Source organism: Hoplias malabaricus, chromosome 6 (genome assembly GCF_029633855.1).
Source record: "Hoplias malabaricus isolate fHopMal1 chromosome 6, fHopMal1.hap1, whole genome shotgun sequence".
Taxonomy (NCBI): Eukaryota; Metazoa; Chordata; class Actinopteri; order Characiformes; family Erythrinidae; genus Hoplias; species Hoplias malabaricus.
In genome coordinates, this window is record NC_089805.1 from 6519473 (window position 1) to 6542822 (window position 23350).

Sequence of the window (23350 nt, forward strand, 5' to 3'; positions counted from 1 at the left end):
TGTGCTAAATACTTATCATCCTAACTGCTTTTATCTTGGAAGCCCAGTGTGCATTGTATGTTCTGAATCCTGTCTGTGGTTTTCACATTAGTTTTACAACATCGTCCAGGCCCTTGCCTCTTCTTGGGTTGGGAGTTGGGGGGTTTATATGCAGTGAGCTGAGTGTTTGAGCTGAACAGAGGCTGAACTGTGTCTGGAGGGATATCTGATTTCCTTCTGTCTGTTTTGTTGCTGCTGAATAAAAGGAAAGGCTCTGACTGGGATATGGATGCTTTGTTATTTTGTCCAGCCCAGGTTTCCATAGTCTTTTGTTTGAGTTGATGACGGGAATACTAGTGCTGGAGTAATAATGTCATAGAGAGCAGGAACTCAGTCACTGGAACTGTGCGTTTGATGTTACAGGGACACGTTAGATGCCTTTTTTTTTTAATGAATATTATTATCTGCACTATCCACACAGATTTCAGGGCTTACACACTTAAAGTATATGTAGGAAAGTATGGGCCTATATATTTATTTGGTGAAGTTGTTAAAGTAACATGTCTATTTGCATGTTTTTGAAATTGCTTTAGTCCGGAGCCTACCCAGAATCCCTGGGTGCAAGGCGGGAACAGACTCTGGAGGGGGAGCCAGTGATACTTTTGAGTTGCCAATCCACCTACCAACAAATGTTTTTGGATTGTGGGATCCAATCAGAGCCCCCGGAGGAAACCCACGTGGACACGGGGAGAACACAATCTCCAATATATATTTGTAGCCCAACTGCTCTTTAAAGATTCGCTGCCTGTGCCCTTTTTATTTAAATCTGTGGTCACTAGCTAGTGTTGGATCGACTAAACGCTCAGCCGATTACCTGCTGTTTTGAGATGATCCGCATCAGCAGATGCCTACACTTAGAGGACAGACACATCTGTCTTGCCAGTGTGGCTGCTGTGGAAAGGTATTGCCTTGTTTGTGTCTCCCTTGTGATGCAGGAAGTAAAACTGACACAACCTGCATATACTGTGACTGCTGAGTGACCACAAACAAGGAGATGTAAAGAGAACTGTCAGTGAGTTTGCAGTCACTTGTGAGAAGATGAAGAACTGCCTAACCGTAGAAACTCCTGCCACATAGAGAGTCAGTGTTACATTGTTTACCTGCTACTTAAACAGTTTCCATGTTACTTACACTCGCATCAATGAAGGTTTCATTTGAATTTAGTGCTGGGCGATGTGAGCGCAAATCAATGTCACGATTAATTATACATTTTACCACGATTACAATTAATGAACGATTATTGTGTTTTCGTAGTTCAGTGACAAGGCTTGTGCTGTAAATATGCTGCAGTATTAAAGCTGGGATATTTTTTCGAATGTTGCCGGGAGCTTGTTCCTCTCTTGTTTTTTGAGCACTGTTTATATTTAGTGTGTGATTGTGCTTTGGTTGCTGTTTTTCCTCAGCATTTACCGTTGACTTTTTGTTCATTTTTGTCTTAATTATAGTCAAAGCACCATACGTTCAAACCACAGTCGCTGTGTTTTTCTTTGGTACGAACTGCTCGAGTCGCTTGGTCGGAGTTTAGGTTGCTTTCATATTGCAGATAGGGTCAGAATCATGTGACTACAGCTTGGTAGCATGGTTATAAAGGGACAGTACATGGACACACAGTGGGGACGTAACAGAATAAAAATAATCTATATAGTGTCCATTGGTCACGCTGTTCAGAAAATACTGGCACTGGCCATTAAAAACCCATATAGATCTACCGTCCTGCAGAATTCAGCTCCACACCAATCTAAAACCTCTATTTCAGTCAACAAAGACGTACAAAATCAAAAATTAGATGAGGTTGGTGACCAGTTTTAAAGGACCACTAGGTAGATTTTTTTTAAATTACAGCTTTAATATCATTTGCACTATTTAACTTTTGGAGAAAGGTATGAGGCCAACCCCCCCTTTCCCACTCTTGATTTCAGGACAGTGCTGTAAATTTTAATTACACTCTACAACTGTAGGGGGCGCCCAAGCACAAAAACACCAAACCATACCTAGGGTTCCTTTAATCTTTTAAAGTTATGCTACAATACGTAATCTCCTAAAATGGAGATATTTTAACATGACTTATTCAGTATTATTATTTCTTTTCCAATATCCTACCTTGAATTCTGTCTCTTTCCCAAAGCCAGAGAATGAGAACCCCACCACAGCAGTGTATGCTAACGTCACTGATTTGAAGAAGACCGCTCGTTCAGCTCCCTCATCCTCTTCCACCTGCTCCTCCCCCGGCCTCTCGCTGAGTCCGGGTCCTGATTCAGCCAGCAGCCCTGATCCTGTGGGCTGGGAGGTGCACACTGACCAGGACAGCGGCAAGGCCTTTTACTACCACCCTGCCACACAGCAGAGCAGCTGGGAAGACCCCAGGAGCACCCCTCCGCCTGCGGGCATGGAGGCCTCGCCCCTGCCCGCCGCTCCTTCAACCTCGGCATCCCCAGCTCTATCACAAGGCTCTGACTGGGAGCAGCTACTGGACGAGACCACGGGCAGGCACTACTACTACAACCACTCACTCAAGCAGACCACATGGGAAGCACCCGAGCCTCAGATAGTTGGGCCGGTAAGATACTACGATTGGGGTGGCCTCAGCAAAATAACACAAATAGAATATGTCCACAGTTACAATTAAACGAGAGTCTTGTTACAAAACTCATAATAAGACAATAGAGCTGTAATAAATCATGGTACTTTTACTATCAATATTTAAGTCAACAGTAGCTGCAATTCCATTAAGCACTTAATGTCAAATGTTCATTCTCTCTTTCTCTTCAGCCCCCCTTACCAGAGGAGGACTACCCCACAGAACAGCCTCAGTCAGTCCTGCAGCCATCCAAGGATGTGCAGCTGCCCCATGGCAAACAGCCGGTTGTACCCCGTGTCACTGTGGAGCCTGGGGCACCCGTACCAGCGGGCTGGACCTGCTCCACTGAGTCTGGAGGAAAAACTGTCTTCACAAATGAGCACACACACCAGCAGGTAAATGGTTCATTCATCTTTATAACTATAATCATTGCACACTAACAGATAAGCAAAGTGATCACCGACATACACCCACAGGTTTGAGGTTGGGTTACATCAAAGATATGCTAAAAATGACGAGTCCTGTTCTGAGAAGGAAATAAGATGTTGACTGAAATCTCATTTCCTTCTCAAGACTTTATCTGTACTCCCCACCAGAAATAACGAAAAGAGCAAAAAACGTTCATTAAGACTCATTCAGCCATTTTGTTTTAAATGAAAGTGATCTTGGATTGAGTAGGGAATGCATAACATTGCTGCTGAAATTTGACTATACACTTGACTTGATTGAGATTACACCTAAATGATTTTTAGTTTACAAGGTCATTTGAAAACAGCAGCTGTCATTCACATTGTGAGGCACTTTCCTAAAAAACAGCAACAAAAATGCTCCAAACGTACTTTTAATTACATTTTATTTGACTTCCATTTAAAATTAAAAAGATTTATTTCGTGTCCTGTAAGGTTACTATGTTGGGGATACGTGTTTTTCTTTGAAAAGTGACATTATCTAAGTGTTTTTAGAGTTATACAGGAGGTCCTCGGGTTACATCAGTCGCGAGTTACGATGTTTCGTGGTTACGACACATCTCCCATTTACTGTATAAAGCCTTGTTTCGACTTAAGTGGTTTTGCGTGATAAACGTCGTAACGCGAACTTCGTGTTTGTTGTGCGCGGCGGAAGAATACACGGTTAAGCGGCTCTGGACTGAGGAGGATAGGTGTTAGGATCAGTGCTTACAGTATGTTATTTACGTACAGTATGTACGTATGTTCCGACTTACACCGAAAATCGGTTTACGACGCGACGTAGGAACGTTAACGTCGTAAGTCGAGGACCCCCTGTATAAGGTAACACTTTTATTAAATTAAAATATTTAATGTTGTAAGATCTTGATTATATGCCCCTTTCTGTCAAACCAGATGTGAAATGGAAATTTGGTAATAAATAAACTAAGGATTTCTGTGTCTCCTAATGACATCCTGACTTTTTGTTAAGCTGCCTTTCACTCAAACGTCAACTTAAAATGCCTTACTTCACTTTTGATGCCTGTAGATATTGCCTTTTTTAATGCTGGCTAGTAATTCAGTTAAATAGCCCCTCTGTTGGTCTGTTCTGTCTCAACAGAACTAATGGCGCAAAGCTTGGACATATTGAATACTTAGTGTTACAGCTGAGCGTCCTTTATGTTTATAATTGATCTCTGTGCTATTAGCTACATTGAAATAATGTGTCGAACATGTAAACTAACAAACGTGATGCTTTTCACAGTGGATCCAGTCAAAGGATGACAAAGGCCAGACCTATTATTATTCAAAAGATGGCTTCAAGTCTCAGTGGACCCTTCCAAAGGTTGGTTTCTGTGCTGCATTTTTAGTTTCCAGTGTAGCATTAGTGTATAATTTAATTTAGTTTAGAATCATTGCTTTTACGAGAGTTTCTCACTTTATACTCTGTTTAAACTGAAGTCTCCAGTTCTAACTGGACCTCCTCCGCTCGGGAATGGAGTGGATTCAGACAATCATCATGTGCTGAAGAACTGGAGGCACACCATGGGCCCATTCAACACATCATATGATGACGCGGTGAGAAAAGCAACTCCAGAATCAGCGTGACCTGCGTTGTCAGTTATTTATATGCATTTACGTATATACAATTTACGTCTAGAAATGTAGCTTCATGCTCTTAAGGCTGCTTATGGAGCCGCCCTGGATGGGGAGAGTGCTGTTTTGTTATTTTGCCAGCCAGGTAATAATAGACAAATGGTCTGGACAAATGGGGTGATCTGACCCGGTTTCTTTATACTTGAGCATGTTGGCAAGTTTTGTTTGGGGGCAACTGGCAAGGGCGCCCTCCAGAAGAAAAATGTTGAACATCTCTGTTGTAGAGAATTCATCGCTTTGTAAATGGGACCTAAGAGCTGAAGGAAATGTCTTGTTTAATGTCTTTCTTAACAGCAGAAGTTTTTCCCAAGCCACCGGAGGATTGCTTCAGATTACGCTAGTGAGGTGTCGACCTCAGGAAATTCACCAGAAATTCACCAGCAGGCAAGTAGTGCCAGCATCTTTCTTTAACCCATTTCCCATGGGTTAATCAACACGTGTTACCATTCGTAACCATCATTACATATGCTCTTCTGCAAAACCATTCCATACTATCTCAACCCATTCTCATATCTGTGAACTTCCATTGTTCTACAACCTCCAAGTGATTTTGCTGGGTTTCCAAACCTGTTTGTTTTCCCCTCCAAGGAGGAAAAGTTGAAGCTGAGGAGGAACCTGTCCGGCACTGACGCGCACCACCATCATCATGTGCGTGCAGGTCCAGGGCCTGAGCATAGAATTAGAATCAGCTGAACTGCCTCAGTTCTAATTCTATGTGCCCGATGCTCTAGATGTTTGTAGTGTCCTGAGGGATTATGGGAAACTCATATTAACAGTACTAACCCAACATGTCATGGACTAACTCATGCACTTGTTATTAACCACTAGTAACAACACGCTAATAAATAACAATGGTGGAATTCTTGAAATTGGGACCGGACGCTATTTCTTTGGAAATATCGCTATATGGTAAAACCATCATTTTGAAACAGATTTTGAGAAATGTTCTGCCATTGTTAGTCAAACCTGCTTTTTCAACCCAAATACGGGGAGATTCTTGGGTTGTGTTTGTCACCTGCTTTGTGCTTTTACTAAATAAATGTTTTCAGTAGTCGTTTGAAATTTGATTACTCGTTAATGGGATTTTTATGTTCCCTGCAACAAAGAGTGGGACGTTTGAAATGAAAATAGTTTTTTTTTTTTATGTAAACAAAAGCAATTGAACCAAACAAGTAATCAAATTTGTATGAACCAAATACTTCTTAATTATTTAATTCCTGAGTCAGTTCTCAAAGTGAAACCCAAGCGAGTCTTTGTAGAACCTTTTTTTTTTGCTCTCTTTTCCAGGGTTCTCTGTTGGACAAGGCTGGTATTCTCAACAAGACCAAGGTGGCAGATCATGGAAAGAAACTGAGGTACATGGTCATTTTGAACGTAAGGGTAATTTTATATACACAACAGATAGTGTTGTGTGTATATAAGAAACAGATGGCATGCTCCCTTTAGGTAAGGGGTGAGAACCTGCCCCAAGTGAAGGAGTTCAAGTATCTCGGGTTCTTGTTCATGAGTGATGGGAAGAGGGATGGTGAGATTGACCGTAGGTGCAGTAATGCGGTCACTGTACTGCACTGTTGTGGTGAAGAGAGAGCTGAGCCATAAAGCAAAGCTCTCAATTTACCGGTCAGTCTACGTTCCCACTCTCACCTATGGTCATGAGCTCTGGGTAATGACCGAAAAAACGAGATCGTGGATACAAGCGGCCGAAATGAGCTTTCTCTGACGGGTCACTGGGCGTACTCTCCGTGATCGGGTGAGGAGCTCAGTGACTAGGGAGGAGCTCTGAGTAGAGTCGCTGCAAAGTCAGTTGAGGTGGTTTGGGCATCTGATCAGGATGCCTCCTGGACGCCTCCCACTGGAGGTATACCAGGCACGTCCAACTGGAAGGAGGCCCCGGGGTAGACCCAGGACACGATGGAGGGATTATATCTCCCGGCTGGCCTGGGAACGCCTTGGGATCCCCCAGGAGGAATTGGTGGATGTTGCGAAAGACAGAGACGTCTGGGCTTCTTTGCTCGCACTGTTGCCACCGCGACCCTGAAATGGAAAAGCGTAAAAGAAGATGAGATGACAATAGACAGTGTGGAGTAGGCAGGATGATATCATCAGATTAAGGACCACTTTTAGAGTGTAAAGTAAAGAAATACTAGTGTGTAGTAACTGCATAAACTATATAGATTTAACATTATAAGTGTGAGATGATTTATTACATTTGCCTTTTCTTTGTTCACAGGAAAAACTGGACTCAGTCTTGGACCGTGCTTCATGGAGGCATTCTGACGTTCCACAAAGACCCGAAATCTACGCCTGGTGGAAATGTGGTATGATCATTGAGTTCATAAAACTAGTTTAGCTGCTCTATGCTCTACACCACTGAACGTATTTTAAAGACGGACATTACATTGTGCACATTTCTGAGAAAAAAGGACTAATCTAACACCTTATTCATCACTTTATTACAGACGAAGACCAATCAGATCGTCACAGAGTACACAGTGGAGCTGAAAGGTGCCTCGGTTTACTGGGCCTCTAAAGAGAAGTCCAGCAAGAAGAATGTTTTAGAGGTACAGTACGGAGACTTATGCAAAAGTCTTCACAATGAAGTGCTCAGTTCTACTTTCTGGATACTCGTGGCTGTTAGCTGATGAGATTTTGGGTCCTGGAGTTCTCTTTTACCTTAAGTGAAGTGTGTAAACTGTTTACAGAGAAGAGGAGAAATCTATAGTTGTGGATTTAGAGGATTAAGCTAAATACTTATCACATAGTTATAGTTTTTGACTAGTGTTTTGTACAGGTTTAACTCCATCCCTTAATCATTTATCCTCATATAAAATCTTAAATAATTTTAGGTTACTCTCTGTTAAAGTTTTAGTGTATTGTCCTTTGTATCTTTCCTGCAGTTAAAAACTCGCCATGGCTCAGAGTATTTGATACAGTACGATACCGACAGCATCATCCATGACTGGTACAAGATCATCCAGGACACAATCAGACACTTGGTGAGTTTGCTATGGAACGCCGTTGGTCTCTAAACGTGTTGGATTCTCCGTGTTAACACGTAGCATATAATTTAACATGCTAAGGTATTTACGTGTTAACGCGTTATGAACGTGTTAACACGTTAAGTTTGGGTATTTCGTGAATCATGATTCTTTACTGCCACCTACTGGTGTATTGCGTTATTGCTGAAACAACATAAAGCCTTAACTTACAAATTAGGGAAAAGTTTTTGATGTTTCCAGTGTTTAATGTTCTGAACAATGTTTTTTTATGAGATTTTGTATAAACATTATACATATTTAAATATAATACATTATATTGTTGAACGTTTATATAAACCCCTCACTTCAACCACCACAGAATTTACTGCTGAAAAAAGCAGTTTTTTAATTCAGATTTTTTGGTTCAATTTCATTTTAAACGAGATTTAACCTCACCTTCAAAATGAAGGGAAAAAAGGTTTTAATGCGTATATATAAAGGTAGATACATATAATTAAATAAAACATGAGTAAATTAATGTATCTTTAAACATATTATACATGTTTACAGAAAGAGGAGGATCTGGAAAGTTAATTTCACTATGGGTTTGTATTGACACCGAATTGTTTAGCAGTATGCTATTAAAAGAATGCACATAATTTATCAATGTGAATGAATGTGTGTGAGAGAATGGTGATGTTTGTTTGATATAAAACTATGAAAAGCTTTAAAGCATGTTATGAATTAAGTTATATAATAATATTCATGTTTACAAATTTTAAGGTATTAAACACCAGAGTCTTTTATTGTGAAAAATTGCTGTCTTCACACTGCTCATTAAGTCTCAAAGTAGCCATAGGTCAGCGCTAAGCTCACTATGTTATGAACGTAGGGACTACGTTCACAAAGGATTTATGTTTCGTGTCAGCTACAGTGTGTGATGTAAATCCTATCATGAATATGTAAATATGCCCGGATTTGAGGCCTCCCATTGGCGAAAACCTTCAGAAGCGTGTAAACGTGTCATTTTTTGGTCACGTGATGACGACAAAATTGCATGTGTTAACGAGCAAAATTTTAGTAACGTGTTAACGCGCATGTGTTCACACGTTTAGAGCCCGACAGCGTTCTATAGTTTGCGACCTCATGTGGCCAATGCTTAGTATCACACTGTGACATGGGACATGACTGTAGACGGGCATTCAATTCACCTGCCCCTCAAATTAATATATCTTCATTCCCTTTAAGAAATTAAGTCCTTAGACGTGGTTTATGAAAGGTTTTAAGGCTGACTCTGTCGAGTAATATCAGCCTTGTGTTTTAAAATATATTTGTAGTGCTTTTTAATGCAGAAATATGTCTTTAATTTCATGGATGTCAGTTGTGGAAGCTTTAATAAAGGACGGCCCTATATTAAGGTGGACTGTTTAATGTGTGTTTATTGCATTTTGTCTCCCCTTAAAATCTATTAATGACTGATTTTACTACATATTGGCGGCATACAGTGACAGTCTCTGACCGTTGCACAATACGTCTTGTGTGTTAATATTGTAGGATCACGAGCATTACTCAGAGGAAGAAGAAGATGAGGTAATAGAGAAAGCCCCACACCCGGTTGACAGAGAGAAGAAGGGCGCAGGTCAGTGTGAATCTCAAGTATTCAAGTGTTACTAGAAATAAATATACAACTAATTACACTCACACTCACATATACAAGTAGCAACGGACTTGGTCTCAAAGGGAGGCCCCTGTTGTGAAGTGTTTACGTCTAAGGTTAGCCCTGATTTTGATTCTAAGCTCTTATTATTGGTGTATAATCACCCAGCTGTGAGGCAGAGCTCAGCTGCAGGAGACACAGAGCAGGGCCGTGTTCGTACCAAACTGCGCAAGTTCCTGCAGAGACGACCCACACTGCAGTCTGTCAAAGACAAGGGCTACATCAAAGGTGAGTGTGTATATATTAATATTAATATTTATGGCAAGTGTTAGGAGTCTTGCCCATGGACGGTTATTGTTAGTGTAGTGTGTTGGCATGAGTAGGGAAACAAACCCCACCCTGTCCATGTTTTAAAAATGTTTTTAGCTGTTCAAAAAGCTACCACTACATTGCTCTTCTCTCTCATTCTCTTCCTCTTAGATAATGTCTTCGGTTGCCACTTGGACACACTGTGTCATCGGGAGAACACCACTGTCCCCAGATTTGTGGAGAAATGCATCAGGACTGTGGAGAGGAGAGGTGAGCTGCTGTGGTTTTGCTCGTTAAACGACTTCTTGAGTGCTTCTGAATCCATTTATGTGCACTGTTGGTTTGCCTTGTCCCTTTTAAAATTGGCCTGTGTGTTTTAACTCTAATAGGTTTAAACATTGATGGCATCTACAGAGTGAGTGGGAACCTGGCAGTCATCCAGAAGCTTCGGCACAAAGCCGATCACGGTAAACAAAGACACAAATGTTGGCTTATATACAGTGCAGCATGTAATGACGTTGGTTGTAGACTGGGACACTTTAAAGAGGAATTTAATCTGTTTGGTCGCTGTGTTTTAGAGGAGGATCTGGATCTGGACGATGGTCAGTGGGAGGAGATTCATGTCATCACTGGGGCACTGAAGCTGTTCTTCAGGGAACTTCCAGAGCCTCTCTTCCCTTACAGCTTCTTTGACAAGTTCCTCGCCGCCATTAGTGAGTGCACACAGCCCACTGTAGAGAAACTACAGGATTACGGCTACTTCAGCTACTATTACATTCATTCATTCAACCAGCTTATCCAGTTCAGGGTCGCGGTGGGTCTGGAGCCTACCCGGAATCACTGAGCGCAAGGCAGGAACACACCCTGGAGGGGGTGCCAGTCCTTCACAGGGTGACACACACACTCACACATTCACTCTCACAATCGCACCTATGGACACTTTTGAGTTGCCAATCCACCTACCAACATGTGTTTTTGGACCGTGGGAGACCCAGAGGAAACATACACAGACACAGGGAGAACACTACAAACTCCTCACAGGAGTGGGACTTGAATCCACAACCTCCAGGTCCTTGGACCTGTGTGACTGCGACACTGCCTGCTGCACCACCGTGTTACATTTAGTTAATTTATTTTTTGTCACTGTCCAATTAAAAACATGTATCTCCCGACATAATTTTACGGGACAAGAAAAAATCCTTCTAAAATTTAAATGGAAGTGAATGTAAAAATATTTAATTCCAAATAATTTTGGAGCATTCCACTGGTTCATTTACCATAACATTTTCACAATGTGAAGGACAGCAGCTGTGTTCGAGGGATGTAGAAGCGATGATATAAATTCATCGCAGTGTTATTGTTTACTCTTTTGGAATGCATTCATGCATTATCTGTAAGCGCTTATCCAATTCAGGGTCGCGGTGGGTCCAGAGCCTACCTGGAATCATTGGGCGCAAGGTGGGAATACACCCTGGAGGGGGCGCCAGTCCTTCACAGGGCAACACAGACACACTCACACATTCACTCACACTTTTGAGTCGCCAATCCACCTACCAACGAAACCCACGCAGACACAGGGAGAACACACCAAATCCTCACAGACAGTCATCCAGAGGAAACCCACGCAGACACAGGGAGAACACACCACACTCCTCACAGACAGTCACCCAGAGGAAACCCACGCAGACACAGGGAGAACACACCACACTCCTCACAGACAGTCACCCAGAGGAAACCCACACAGACACAGGGAGAACACACCACACTCCTCACAGACAGTCACCCGGAGGAAACCCACACAGACACAGGGAGAACACACCACACTCCTCACAGACAGTCACCCAGAGGAAACCCACACAGACACAGGGAGAACACACCACACTCCTCACAGACAGTCACCCGGAGGAAACCCACGCAGACACAGGGAGAACACACCACACTCCTCACAGACAGTCACCCGGAGCCGGAATCGAACCCACAACCTCCAGGTCCCTAGAGCTGTGTGACTGCGACATTACCTGCTGCGCCACCATGCCACCTACCTTTGAATATTTTAGTTTGTAATCACTTTCTAAAGAAACCATGTAGCTCTAAATTTTCCTGCAGGATTTTAAAACATTTTAAACATCAGCTTGCCCTGTTTGAATATTTTGCGATAGATAGACTAATACAACATGACTTGGAATATAATTTTACTTGTTATTGTGATTTTACAGATAAAATATCCACCGTTTTTCATGACTTTCGTTGGTGTTTTGCAGAAATCTCTGACTACAGCCAGAAGGTTTCATACATGAAAGACTTGGTGAGATCCTTGCCTTTGCCCAACCATAACACCATGGAGGTTCTGTTCAAGCATCTGCGCAAGTAAGCCAGTTCTGCTAAAACCTATTCCAGTTGTCCACACTCCAGTCTGAGATTTCCTGACCCACTCCTCTGTCCTGCAGGGTGATTGAACATGGCGACTCGAACCGCATGTCCGTCCAGAGCACGGCCATAGTGTTCGGCCCTACCCTGCTCCGGCCCGAGGAGGAGTCCGGCAACATCACAATCCACATGGTATTCCAGAACCAGATTGTGGAGCTCATCCTCAATGAGTTCAGCGAAATCTTTCATCCGAGATGAGTCCTTCAGCCTGAGTGTCATACCATCGGTCCCTAACCTCTGACTCCAGGAGTGTGAAATGGACGACCACTCCCCTGTCCTTGCCACTGTGTTGCCATATATACTGCTTAATGTAATGGTACATGAAAAACTGCACAACATAGGACAGTCGTACAGATCTAAATAATGGCTGTCGATGCTAGAAAGTCATCCACACACTACCCCAGCATTATTTGTTTTTCATTTCTTTTTCTAGAAATGTTTTTGGACATGAACGAGTGCAACAAACCTCAAATAATTTTAGTAAAATTTAATTTTGGCCCAAAAAAAAGTCAGTTTAACTTTCATTTCATTAATCATTCATTCATTCATTATCTGTAAGCGCTTATCCAGTTCAGGGTCGCGGTGGGTCCAGAGCCTACCTGGAATCATTGGGCGCAAGGTGGGAACACACCCTGGAGGGGGCACCAGTCCTTCACAGGGCAACACGGACACACATTCACTCACACACTTACACCTACAGACACTTTTGAGTCGCCAATCCACCTACCAATGTGTGTTTTTGGACTGTGGGAGGAAACCCACGCAGACACGGGGAGAACACACCAACTCCTCACAGACAGTCACTGTGACTGCGACACTACCTGCTGCGCCACCGTGATTGGCTTTTACAGCTAATGTAAACCAACCAATCATAGGTTTCCATTTCTCCATACAGTGCTTAAGTGATCGGTCTTTGTGTTCAAGCAATTAGTGTTTACACTTTCAGACTTCTGGGGAATAAGGAGCTTGTGGCCAGAATGTGGACACTCAGGCTGGGGACATTTACCTCCACGGAAGGATTACCAAACCAGCTTGTGGAAGGGAGCCTGGATGGACATGGCTGCTTTTTAGTTGGTTTGGGTGTCTCCATGCATTTTGTAACTTAAAAAAAGACTCTTAACTTCAGTTTGTATTGTTAGGTTACGTCTGTTGCTTGTCGCGGTGATAGACGTCCTAACCGTGTTATGGATTTCCGGAACATTCCAGTCTTCAGTGGGAAGAACCATTGGACGAATTTTTTTAAATTTTTGGATAAAAGCTAATAGTGTTCTGGTGGGTTTTTGCAGTTCCTTATTCATTCCCACTTTATTTAATGCTGTTTTTAAAAGTTGCAACAGAGGACTTTTAATCAATGCAGGGATTATAATCTGGCACCACGTCCAGCAGTCAAAACTCATGGTGGAAGAAAATGGATGTGCTGTTCTTACTGAGGAAATGAAGGCCTAAGGTCCTGAGCTTAATTTATTTAAATTGTGGCATTTCAGTTGCAATAATAGTCAGAAAATTTGAAATAACTTCCTCAAAGTGTTCAGCTCTCTAACCATCTGCTTCAGTACACTTTTAACAGGCCGTTACTTGATCACCTCAAGTGAAGCTTCTCATATGAGCCACTGGAGGGTGCAAGGGATTCAGCAGGTTATAAGCCATTGCCATAAATAATTACAAATATTTAAGTCATTTAATATTTCAACACCACATTACGTTTTCTGGATTCTGAATGAGCCTAAGGTTGAAACAACTCTGTGACTTTATTTTTGTCCTCTCCTAGCTTAATAAGTTACAACAAAAGGCTGTACAGCCAGCACCAGCAAGAGATATAAGCAATACACCGTTTTGTTTAACGAAACTTGTAATCAAAGCAGTTATTCACGTGCACAGTATGTTCAGAATTCTTAAATATTTTCTACCTTGCAATTTTTACATGGCTAGTTAATTAGCTAAAGCTATGCTAGTGAAGGGCATGCTCAGACTAATTGGAAAAAATACTTGCTGTTCCCTCCTGCCCTTGAGCATGTGTCTGGTAGGTGTGGAGAACTGAACCTGATGAGTGCTGGATTAATATAGATTAAGATAACATACTGAAATAGGGCCCAGGTGTGTTATTACAAAGATGTAGCTCTGAGACACTGATCTTCAGTGGAGTGGTAGCTTCAGAGATGTGCCATAAATATTTGTGTACCCCACAGGATTTATATATAATAAAATATATTATTAAATAATATATACAGGGGGTGGACAATGAAAGTGAAACACCTGGTTTTAGACCACAATAATTTATTAGTGTGGTGTAGGGCCTCTTTTTGCGGCCAATACAGCGTCAGTTCGTCTTGGGAATGACATATACAAGTCCTGCACAGTGGTCAGAGGGATTTTAAGCCATTCTTCTTGCAGGATAGTGGCCAGGTCTCTACGTGATGCTGGTGGAGGAAAACGTTTCCTGACTCGCTCCTCCAAAACACCCCAAAGTGGCTCAATAATATTTAGATCTGGTGACTGTGCAGGCCATGGGAGATGTCCAACTTCACTTTCATGTTCATCAAACCAATCCTTCACCAGTCTTGCTGTGTGTATTGGAGCATTGTCGTTCTGATACACGGCACCGCCTTCAGGACACAATGTTTGAACCATTGGATGCACATGGTCTTACTGGTGCAATGTGCAGTTAATGAAGATTGGACACCAGGCTGCTCCAATTTAGCCATGAAACCTCCCACACTACAGTGACAGGTGTTTCAGTTTCATTGTCTAACCCCTGTATGTGCCAGGTTTAAATACCAAACAAGTGCCAGTTAGCTGCCTTACGTCATCAGATATTTTAATTGATCAAATATTAAGGATGAAGATGAAGGCTATATCAGAACAAACAATGAAAACTGGTGCCTAAATCTAAAGCATTAAAAACTATGAAAATGGACCAAAGTCAGTGCCATAGACGCAGAAACCTGTATGTGGTTTTAATTGTGACCCACCGTTCCAAATAATTTCCCTGAACATCTACATTACTGTATAATACGGTTAAATATTAAAGAACATTCATAGATTTGTACATATCTTGATGTTTATTTGAAAAGAGGTTATACATTTCATATACAAAGTCTCTGTAAATAGACAACAATAGATTCACTTTACAAATAAATATTGTATATAAAGTTGTTTTCTCTGGTTTTAACACTAGCAGAAATCAATCTCCAGAAATCATATTCACTCTATGACACACACACTGTAGAACACGATTACAGTACACACTTCTCTCACTGAGGGTTACCACATTCTTCAGTCCAGGCCTATTCTTGTATTAACACTGGTTATATATATCACTGGACTGTGGCAAATCCATGGTGACTTTAATACGGTCAGTACAAGACATTTATTTCCTCTGTTCAAGCAGGTGTTTATTAAAGTCATAAATCTCTAAAGTGTTGTGTAGCCTTTCTAAGTTTACTCACATTTGATTTGATCATTCAGAGTGGTCCAGAGTCTACCCAGACGCAAGGCAGGAACCCTCCCTGGAGAGGGCTGAATATAGATGATTATTGTTTTTCCTCTTTCATTGGTTGAGGGGTGGAGTCAGGCCTAATCAAGAATTAAAGTTAAAATGCAATAAATATTTATGAAAATGACTTTATAATGATTTGCAATGTATTATATTGATGCACTAATATTTGTTGTTAAAGAGGAATTCCACCAGTTTTTCAATATTTTGCAAAATGGCATCCAGATTTTAGCAGCCATTCGGAGGTTTGGTATGAAATATTTTGTTATTGGAAAATGTAGTCACTTCTTTCTTTACAGTAGGGCGAACAGACGTCCTCTTTTTTAGACTTAAAAGAATGTCCTGTCGGAATTTCACAAACGTCCGGCATTTTATTTTTCTAGAGCTTACATAGAACTTCGAGAAGTTTCGCTCACAAACTAGTCCCGCCCTCCCCTACTCCGATTGCTTCGCTTGAGTGAGAAGGGGGCGTGGTGAAGTAGCCTAAAATCTTCGGATTGGACGGTCTGACTGTAGCGCTACCGTTATTGGTCGACAACCTTCTCTGTAAACATTTAATTGGTCAGTCTGCACGTTAGTAGTCGTGCAACCAAACTCAAGCCAATTTATTATTTAAAGAGAATACTTAACATACATATCACCTGAATATTTGATGTAATGTTGATAATTAAGAATAACGTTTTAGTGGTAAATCTGAAAGAGAGAAAAATAAAGTTATTTTGGTGTTATTCATAATCACTGTCCCTTCTATTTAAATCTATAAATATAGATTTAATTCACTGGCAATAGTTTACCAGGAATTCGTGCTCTTTAACATCTTTAAAACAGAACTAAAATATATATTTATTTACCGCTGCTTGTTTTCAAGTGTAAGAAACCCATTTACTTGTATTCCTTGTTTTTATTGTACCAGCAGCTGCCTGTAGGTGGCAGTGTGTGAACAACTGGTGGAGTTGCTCCGACTCCAAACAACAGTGTTTACATGACTTCGTGCACGTTTAGTTCTATCTACAGAACACAAAGTACTTCGTCTGCACTGCGTGAAACATGTAAACACACGTAAAAGCCGTTTTAAATAGAAATTTAAAAATCATTTTGCTTCCCCACCGTTTGCACACCTCACTGGGGAAGGAACTTATCAAACCTTCCAGCCCTTTCTCCACTGTATGTTTCTGTTTGATCAGACAGACATTCCTAGAACTCATTTTACTGACCTACGCAACGTTGCATCACGTTTACAGCAGGAAACGTCAGATGAAATGCATTGAAAAACATTCATCTCAATGAACTGTGCAGCACATTCAACACTAGCCTGCTCTCATTATCTCTGGGTTTATGCTCTGTCAGGGGCTGTCGACATAAAAGAGCTATTTACATCGTTTACAGCTTTCGTGTTCTTATCTTTGTCCTGGAATTCACTCAGAGAGTCAAACAGATAACTCTGGCTTTGATCCACCAATGTTTCAACACCTCTTCAACTAATATTCTTTGGCCCTGAAAATACTCAGCTTTATTAGCATCCTAAAAAGACGCCTCTCTCACACTCTGAACCAGTACCAGTTCAACAATAACCAGTGAAGGGCTGCCCAGAGTGTGGCCCACAGGGCAAATTTGGCCCTAAAAGATGTTTGATTTGGACATGATTATCTTAAAGTTACAATAACCCCAGTATGAGAGCTATATCCAGCACCGTGCCCACTCAGAGATCAGTCTGTTATTTATTAAACAAGAGTTTTCACAACTGGAGTATAACAAATATTTCAAGATAAAAAACGAAACTGGATAAACTTAGCAGACCACCAAGCCTCTCACCATCAGATAAACAGTACTTAAAGTTGTCATATTTAAGAGAAAATGGACTCTGAATATCCCCCAGAGCCTGGAGCGCCATATTACTGAATGTGTTGGAGATTATCTGGATTGAAGAAGGAGAAAATACGGTGGCGGTGAGGAGTTTGGTTAGCTTTTTTTTTCAGTTTGTGTTTGGTTTATGGTATTATTTCTTATGTGGGGATTGTTTGTTGTGTTGTTCTTGGGTGTTGTAAGTTTCTGTGTCTTTTGGACATGGGGATTTACATGGGCAGAGCAGTAGCCACCATCAGGATTGATACTGGCTTTGTCAGTCCCCCTATAGCCAAGCCCAAATTACTGCTTGTTCACTTGGTCCTTTATGATTAGGGCTGATGAAAGGGTAAATGTTGCTTGTTGTAATAATGGCCGTGCCTTATTCACCCACCTCTAGTGCCATGGGTTTCTCTGGGTGCTCTGGTTTCCTCCCACAATCCAAAACTAAATAGTTTTCCCAAAATTTAGCATTAGCCCCATGCAGATTTGTACATTTTTGAGTGACCCGTGATATCCAGCTCTACCATGACCCTGAACAGGATGAAGTGGTTTGAGAAAATGGCTGAACGAATGAACAAGAGCCTGTTTATTTTATAAAAGAAGAGTGGTCTACTACTCTGGCAGTCCTCTATTAATTAAAACTTTTATAAGTATTCACAGACATAAATTGCACTTTGCATTGGGCCTCAACTGATGTTTGAGCACTCCAGACTTAGGAGTATAATGCTAGTTTTTGGAGATAGTGTGACACACGTCTGCTGTAGATATCATTTTGTGAGGACCTGGCTAATCACAGGCTTCCAGAATTAACCTCAAAGAAAAGTACAGCTCAGTGACTGTGTCTCTGAAACTCCAAGAGGCTGAAAGAAAGTCCAGCTGATCTGAGGTCAGTCTGAGAGTTTGGAGGCCTGTTAGCTTAAGGCCTGTGCAGGGAGATAACCAGGCTGACAGATGGTAGATGCTGGGCCATCTCTTTTTCTCTGGAAGCTCCTGTTTCACATGACCTCCCTATCACCCAAAAGTTTTGTTGGGTTTTTAGTTGTGGAAATGAAGGCAATTCTACAGAAAGCTGCTGGGCCCTGGGTGTGAGATCAGCGCGTGCAGAAGCACACAGCTCCAGCTGCTTGTGGCCGATCAATGTGTTCACACAGCGATAAGAGCTCAGCACACACTAAAGATTGCACATGGCACACACGCGCACACTCACACGCACACATGCTCCCTCTGCTCTCGGAATGGAGTGTCCAGGTCGGTGCCTCACACACTTAGCCTTACACGTATCCCACATGCAGTTTCAAAACCCTTGTTTGCATGTATGTACCACTTTAGCTATGCTAGGCTAATTTTTCTTTTTCTAACATGGTGTTCAGGAGGCTTCGGTAAAGGCTTACACAGTATGTTGGAACATTGCTATGAATGTTTAATTGCACTCATCCATGGAACACTGTTGTGTTTAGGTACTGAAGTTGAATTAAATTTGGATCAAAAACATCACTGCAACTCAATACTTAACTACATTGCTTTGACGCATGATCAGACTGACCTTAAGTTCATGTACAATTGTTCCAGAGCAGTCTAGAAAAACTACAGTGGACTCAATATTGTTCAGAGTGGTGGTGATAGGACCCAGATATTCAACACATTTAGTGGGGAAGCCTTTCAAAACATGTACACATAAATACCATTTCAACAGCTGGAATTATTTTAGTAATATTTTAAAATTACAGACACACCCCCTTCCAATGGACTCCCATTAATTGCAAAATCCCTATTACACACATTGCACACACACACACCTCTGCTGATGCAGACACAAGAGTTTCTTATAATGAACTTGTCAGCCTCATTGTTCATGACAAGGCATTCTAGGAGGCTAAAGCATCATGGTTTATCTGCTTTTGGATGCCTAAATTATACAAACATATTTATCTGCAGTGCCAGGGGCATTTCCTGGATGTGTTTCTCCTTGTGTAGCTTTATGCTAACTTGCTAACCACCTACTGAACGTAAATATAGTCTAGGGTGACAAGATCTGAGATGGTGAAAAAGAGGACACCTCTAGTGGACGACTACTATCGTGCAGACTGACCAATTAAATGTTTACAGAGAAGGTTATCGACCAATAACGGTAGCTCTACAGTCAGACCGTCCAATCCGAACATTTTAGGCTACCTCACCACACCCCCTTCTCACTCAAGCGAACCAATCGGAGAAGGGGAGGGCGGGACTAGTTTGTGAACGAAACTTCTCAAAGTTCTCTGTAAGCTCTAGAAAAACAAAATCCCAGACGTTTGTGAAATTCAGCCCCGACATTTTTTTACCTCTAAAAAAGAGGACATGTCCGGGTAAAAGAGGACGTCTGGTCACCGTAGTATAGTCGTATCTTTAAAGAAAAAAAAACACACCAGAAATATCAGAATATAAAAAGAAATTGGAATATCTGAATAATATAATAAAAAGTGGTATTATATCATCTTATATATTTTTAAAAACCTGGTGTTTTTTTTTTATTTTTGCCATATTTTAAACAACAGAGTGTTAACACCAAGCATGAAGTAATATATGGAATGCAAGCTACATAAGAAGACTCAGTGTAGAGGTGGAGTTAATCCATGGTTTGCTGCTGCCTTCTGTTTAAGTGTAAATATATAATGTGGTAAACCATCACACAGATCTTGGAAAACTCATGAAGGATAACTGGAGACAAACGTCACGGCAAAATCTAACACACATTTGACCTACATGGCAAATTTTTGAAAAATGTAATTGTTCTGAAGGTTTGATTGCTTCCAGTTAGATAATTAGTCGACACTGGGCATTGAGAACATCTCATGGCCAGAGTCTCATCTCTTTTCTTGTTTTTCTAGGTATTACAAGCTGTGTAAGTATTATTTAATGTTTCCAAAACTTACACGCTAAAGTAGCTAAATTAAGGACTAAGAATCTTTTGGAATAAGAGTAAGATCACACAGCCACAGAGATGAACAACCATATGCTAAAGATAAAGACAAACACACAAACTGCAAACAATACGCTGTAATAGCAGTACAGTGTGGTGCGTAATGTTGTGTTTGTGTGGCCTATAAGCCCCTGTCCCAACTCACATTGTCCTACTGAGGAGGATAAATCCAAGGCTTCTAATCAGATAGTAGTCTACTGCCAGGACTCATAATAGAAAGTGTGTCTGTGTGTGAACTCTGTGAACACATGGTCCATAATAGCTTAAGCTTTAAAGGGAATTGTGTTGTCTGTTCCAAATAGCTGCATAATTAAATCACTGCACTGTAAATTGAATCATGAATGTCCTTGGTTCAAGTCATTATTTATGTATAGAAATTGAAAATCATTTTTCATCATTTTCCAACAAACCACCATTCAACAGACTTCAACAGTTTATCTATTTCCTAAATCTTAAAGAAATATCAGATATCAGAGAATTACCCATTAATGACACTGGATGCCTGGAGCCACAGTATTGAAAGAGTAGTGATGTTTACAAACCGATTCCATCAGCTTGTATAGGGTTGTATTAGGCTACAGTTGCAGCACAAATACATTCTTTTTCAAATTCACTGCTAACTTCTGATTAAATACAAAAATAATTATAGTTTTAAAACTACTCCTTTTATCCGTTTTAAAAAATATTCTGCAGTCTTTCTTTCATTGAAAAATAAATTAAATGGACCAAATAATACCTCCTTCGAAGGACTGGTGCCCCCTCCAGGGTGTATTCCAGCATTGCGCCCAATGATTCCGGGTAGGCCCTGGACCCACCGCGACCCTGAACTGGATAAGGGTTACAGACAATGAATGAATGAATGAATGAATATAATACCTCCTGTGAAGGACTGGCACCCCCTTCAGGGTGTGTTCCCACCTGGCGCCCAATGATTCCGGGTAGGCCCCGGACCCACCGCGACCCTGAACTGGATAAGTGGTTAAAGACAGTGAATGAATGAATGCATGCATATAATACCTCCTGTGAAGGACTGGCGCCCCCTTCAGGGCGTGTTCCCACCTGGCGCCCAATGATTCCGGGTAGGCCCCGGACCCACCGCGACCCTGAACTGGATAAGTGGTTACAGACAATGAATGAATGAATAAATATAATACTTTGTCTTTCCAGTACAGTATTTTGACCCACTTGCTGATGCTTGTTTAGTTTAACAGTGTCCTGAACTGACATCTGCTGCTTTAGAACAAAATCTGGTTTTGGACAGAGCTTAGTGCAACATGACAATTAATTTAGCCTTCATTAGCCTTTGCTTCGGTAGAACGTATATCAGCTGTAGGGCTATGAATAAGGCAGTCATCAGGTAAAAAAATAAAACTGTTTGACTCAAGATAACATTAAAACTATTCATCTTTCATGTTGATTTCCTGTTTTCACCCATTAATTTTTTTCCAGAATGTGTCTTTATGCAGAATTTCTACAGTAAATATCTTGCTTCCTATCTATGTCTATGTCATTTCCATGCCTTAAAAAGCATTGGACACACCTTAACTAGAACAGTATCAATCTCCTTCCCAAACTTTACTCAGTCATGATCATGACATTCGTATCACTTAAATATATCATCTCCACACGTCGTAGTCATGAGTTATGGATATGTTTTCCAAGCTTTTGTAAGCTGTGGCCACAGATTAGGTTCCTGACGCCAGCCTTAGTAAGTTGCCTATGTATTATTTTTAATAACTAAACAGGAAAGTAATCAGCAGCACTCAAGATTGTTCTTGTGGTGTAATTCACATTAAAAAAAACAAATCAAAACAGAAAAACACAGCCGCATGTGGTACACTCTTATCAGGCAATAAGAAGTGACTCAGCTGTGAAAGCCATATCATTCCCATGTGTTCAGTTTTAAGAACAGGTCACCTTGCATGATGTAATAGAAATGTAAGGCTGAAGGAAATTCCAATATTCCTTCACTAATCTAACAGCTTCATCATGTTCATTTGGGTGCAATGCAAAAACACATGGACGGGGTGTCCATCATAGGGTATCACTCAGTCAGGCAATTACTCACACCTGACACATTACTAGTTTGTCATCTTTGGTTAGGCATTTGGATTATTTGGGTGGACCAATATAGGTTGAGAATCAGGGGTTGGGGACTTTACTGTATTTACTGTGGGTGGGCGGCCACATAAAAATGACAACACTTTTCATTGGTTTCATTTCATTTGTTTAATTTCACTGAATGGGCAGATGTCTCTGGGTGGAGAGATGATTCCTCTTGAGTGGGCAATGCCCACACCTGCCCTGTAGGCACACACCTGACTCACACCTTCAGTTGTGCCCCTTCTGAAATAAGTCACACGTTACCAGGTGTTGTTTAATCTGTACAAGAATATATATGAAAATGAAAGAATATCCCTTTTGGGGTTTGGTGGTGAAACCTACATTAAACTGGATTTCAAGGAGGTGGTTTAGTCAGCTTCTAGTCCATCCCACAGTGCGGAGTATTCAGGAGGAGGCGTGTACACACACACACACACACACACTCCCTCGGTGCTATCAGTGTAAGCCTAAGCAAACGTCAGAGAAGACACGACCCAACGGAGACCTCACTGACCAAATAAAATAATGTAACTGCTCGCTTCTTTAACTAGTATTCAAACTGGAAACAAGAGTATTTTTTTTTCCACGAATGGTAAGGAGACACTTCTCATTTTTCATTTTAAAATGCGAGTCTGTGTAAACTCTTTTAACAGAGAAATCTCGCACCTGGGGTTGTGGTATATCAGTTTTCCTCATGTTTTTACCTCAGAAATGTTACCGTGCTTTGGCTACGTCTGCCTACACTGCTCGTAGATTTCATATAATTTGTTGCAAATTTGTTCAATTTTTGTCGTTAGTTTTCCCAGCGGTGTTAAATATTTACCTCAGAAATGACGTTTTTATGACATTTCAAATATGGT

At 41.2% G+C, this 23350-nt stretch overlaps 2 protein-coding genes across 6 annotated transcripts in view; both read left to right on the top strand.

Annotated features, from left to right (window-relative positions):
* Positions 1-16221, top strand: part of arhgap27l (Rho GTPase activating protein 27, like) — a 39165-nt gene extending 22944 nt beyond the window's left edge. For 3 of the 4 annotated variants that reach the window (XM_066674245.1, XM_066674248.1, XM_066674247.1), the window contains 17 exons: positions 2165-2596; positions 2809-3012; positions 4328-4408; positions 4525-4641; positions 5014-5103; positions 5308-5367; positions 6007-6074; positions 6950-7037; positions 7179-7280; positions 7617-7715; positions 9252-9336; positions 9523-9642; positions 9835-9933; positions 10053-10130; positions 10242-10376; positions 11925-12030; positions 12111-16221. In XM_066674245.1, coding sequence (XP_066530342.1) covers positions 2165-2596; positions 2809-3012; positions 4328-4408; positions 4525-4641; positions 5014-5103; positions 5308-5367; positions 6007-6074; positions 6950-7037; positions 7179-7280; positions 7617-7715; positions 9252-9336; positions 9523-9642; positions 9835-9933; positions 10053-10130; positions 10242-10376; positions 11925-12030; positions 12111-12288 — 2142 coding nt within the window. In that variant the 3' untranslated portion in view covers positions 12289-16221. The remainder of the gene's footprint in view (positions 1-2164; positions 2597-2808; positions 3013-4327; positions 4409-4524; positions 4642-5013; positions 5104-5307; positions 5368-6006; positions 6075-6949; positions 7038-7178; positions 7281-7616; positions 7716-9251; positions 9337-9522; positions 9643-9834; positions 9934-10052; positions 10131-10241; positions 10377-11924; positions 12031-12110) is intronic. The other variant, XM_066674246.1, reaches the window with a different exon arrangement.
* A 6673-nt stretch (positions 16222-22894) lies between these two features.
* Positions 22895-23350, top strand: part of wnk4b (WNK lysine deficient protein kinase 4b) — a 66695-nt gene continuing 66239 nt past the window's right edge. For both annotated transcript variants that reach the window (XM_066674442.1, XM_066674443.1), the window contains exon 1: positions 22895-23082. The gene's annotated coding sequence lies outside the window, so the exon portion shown is untranslated. The remainder of the gene's footprint in view (positions 23083-23350) is intronic.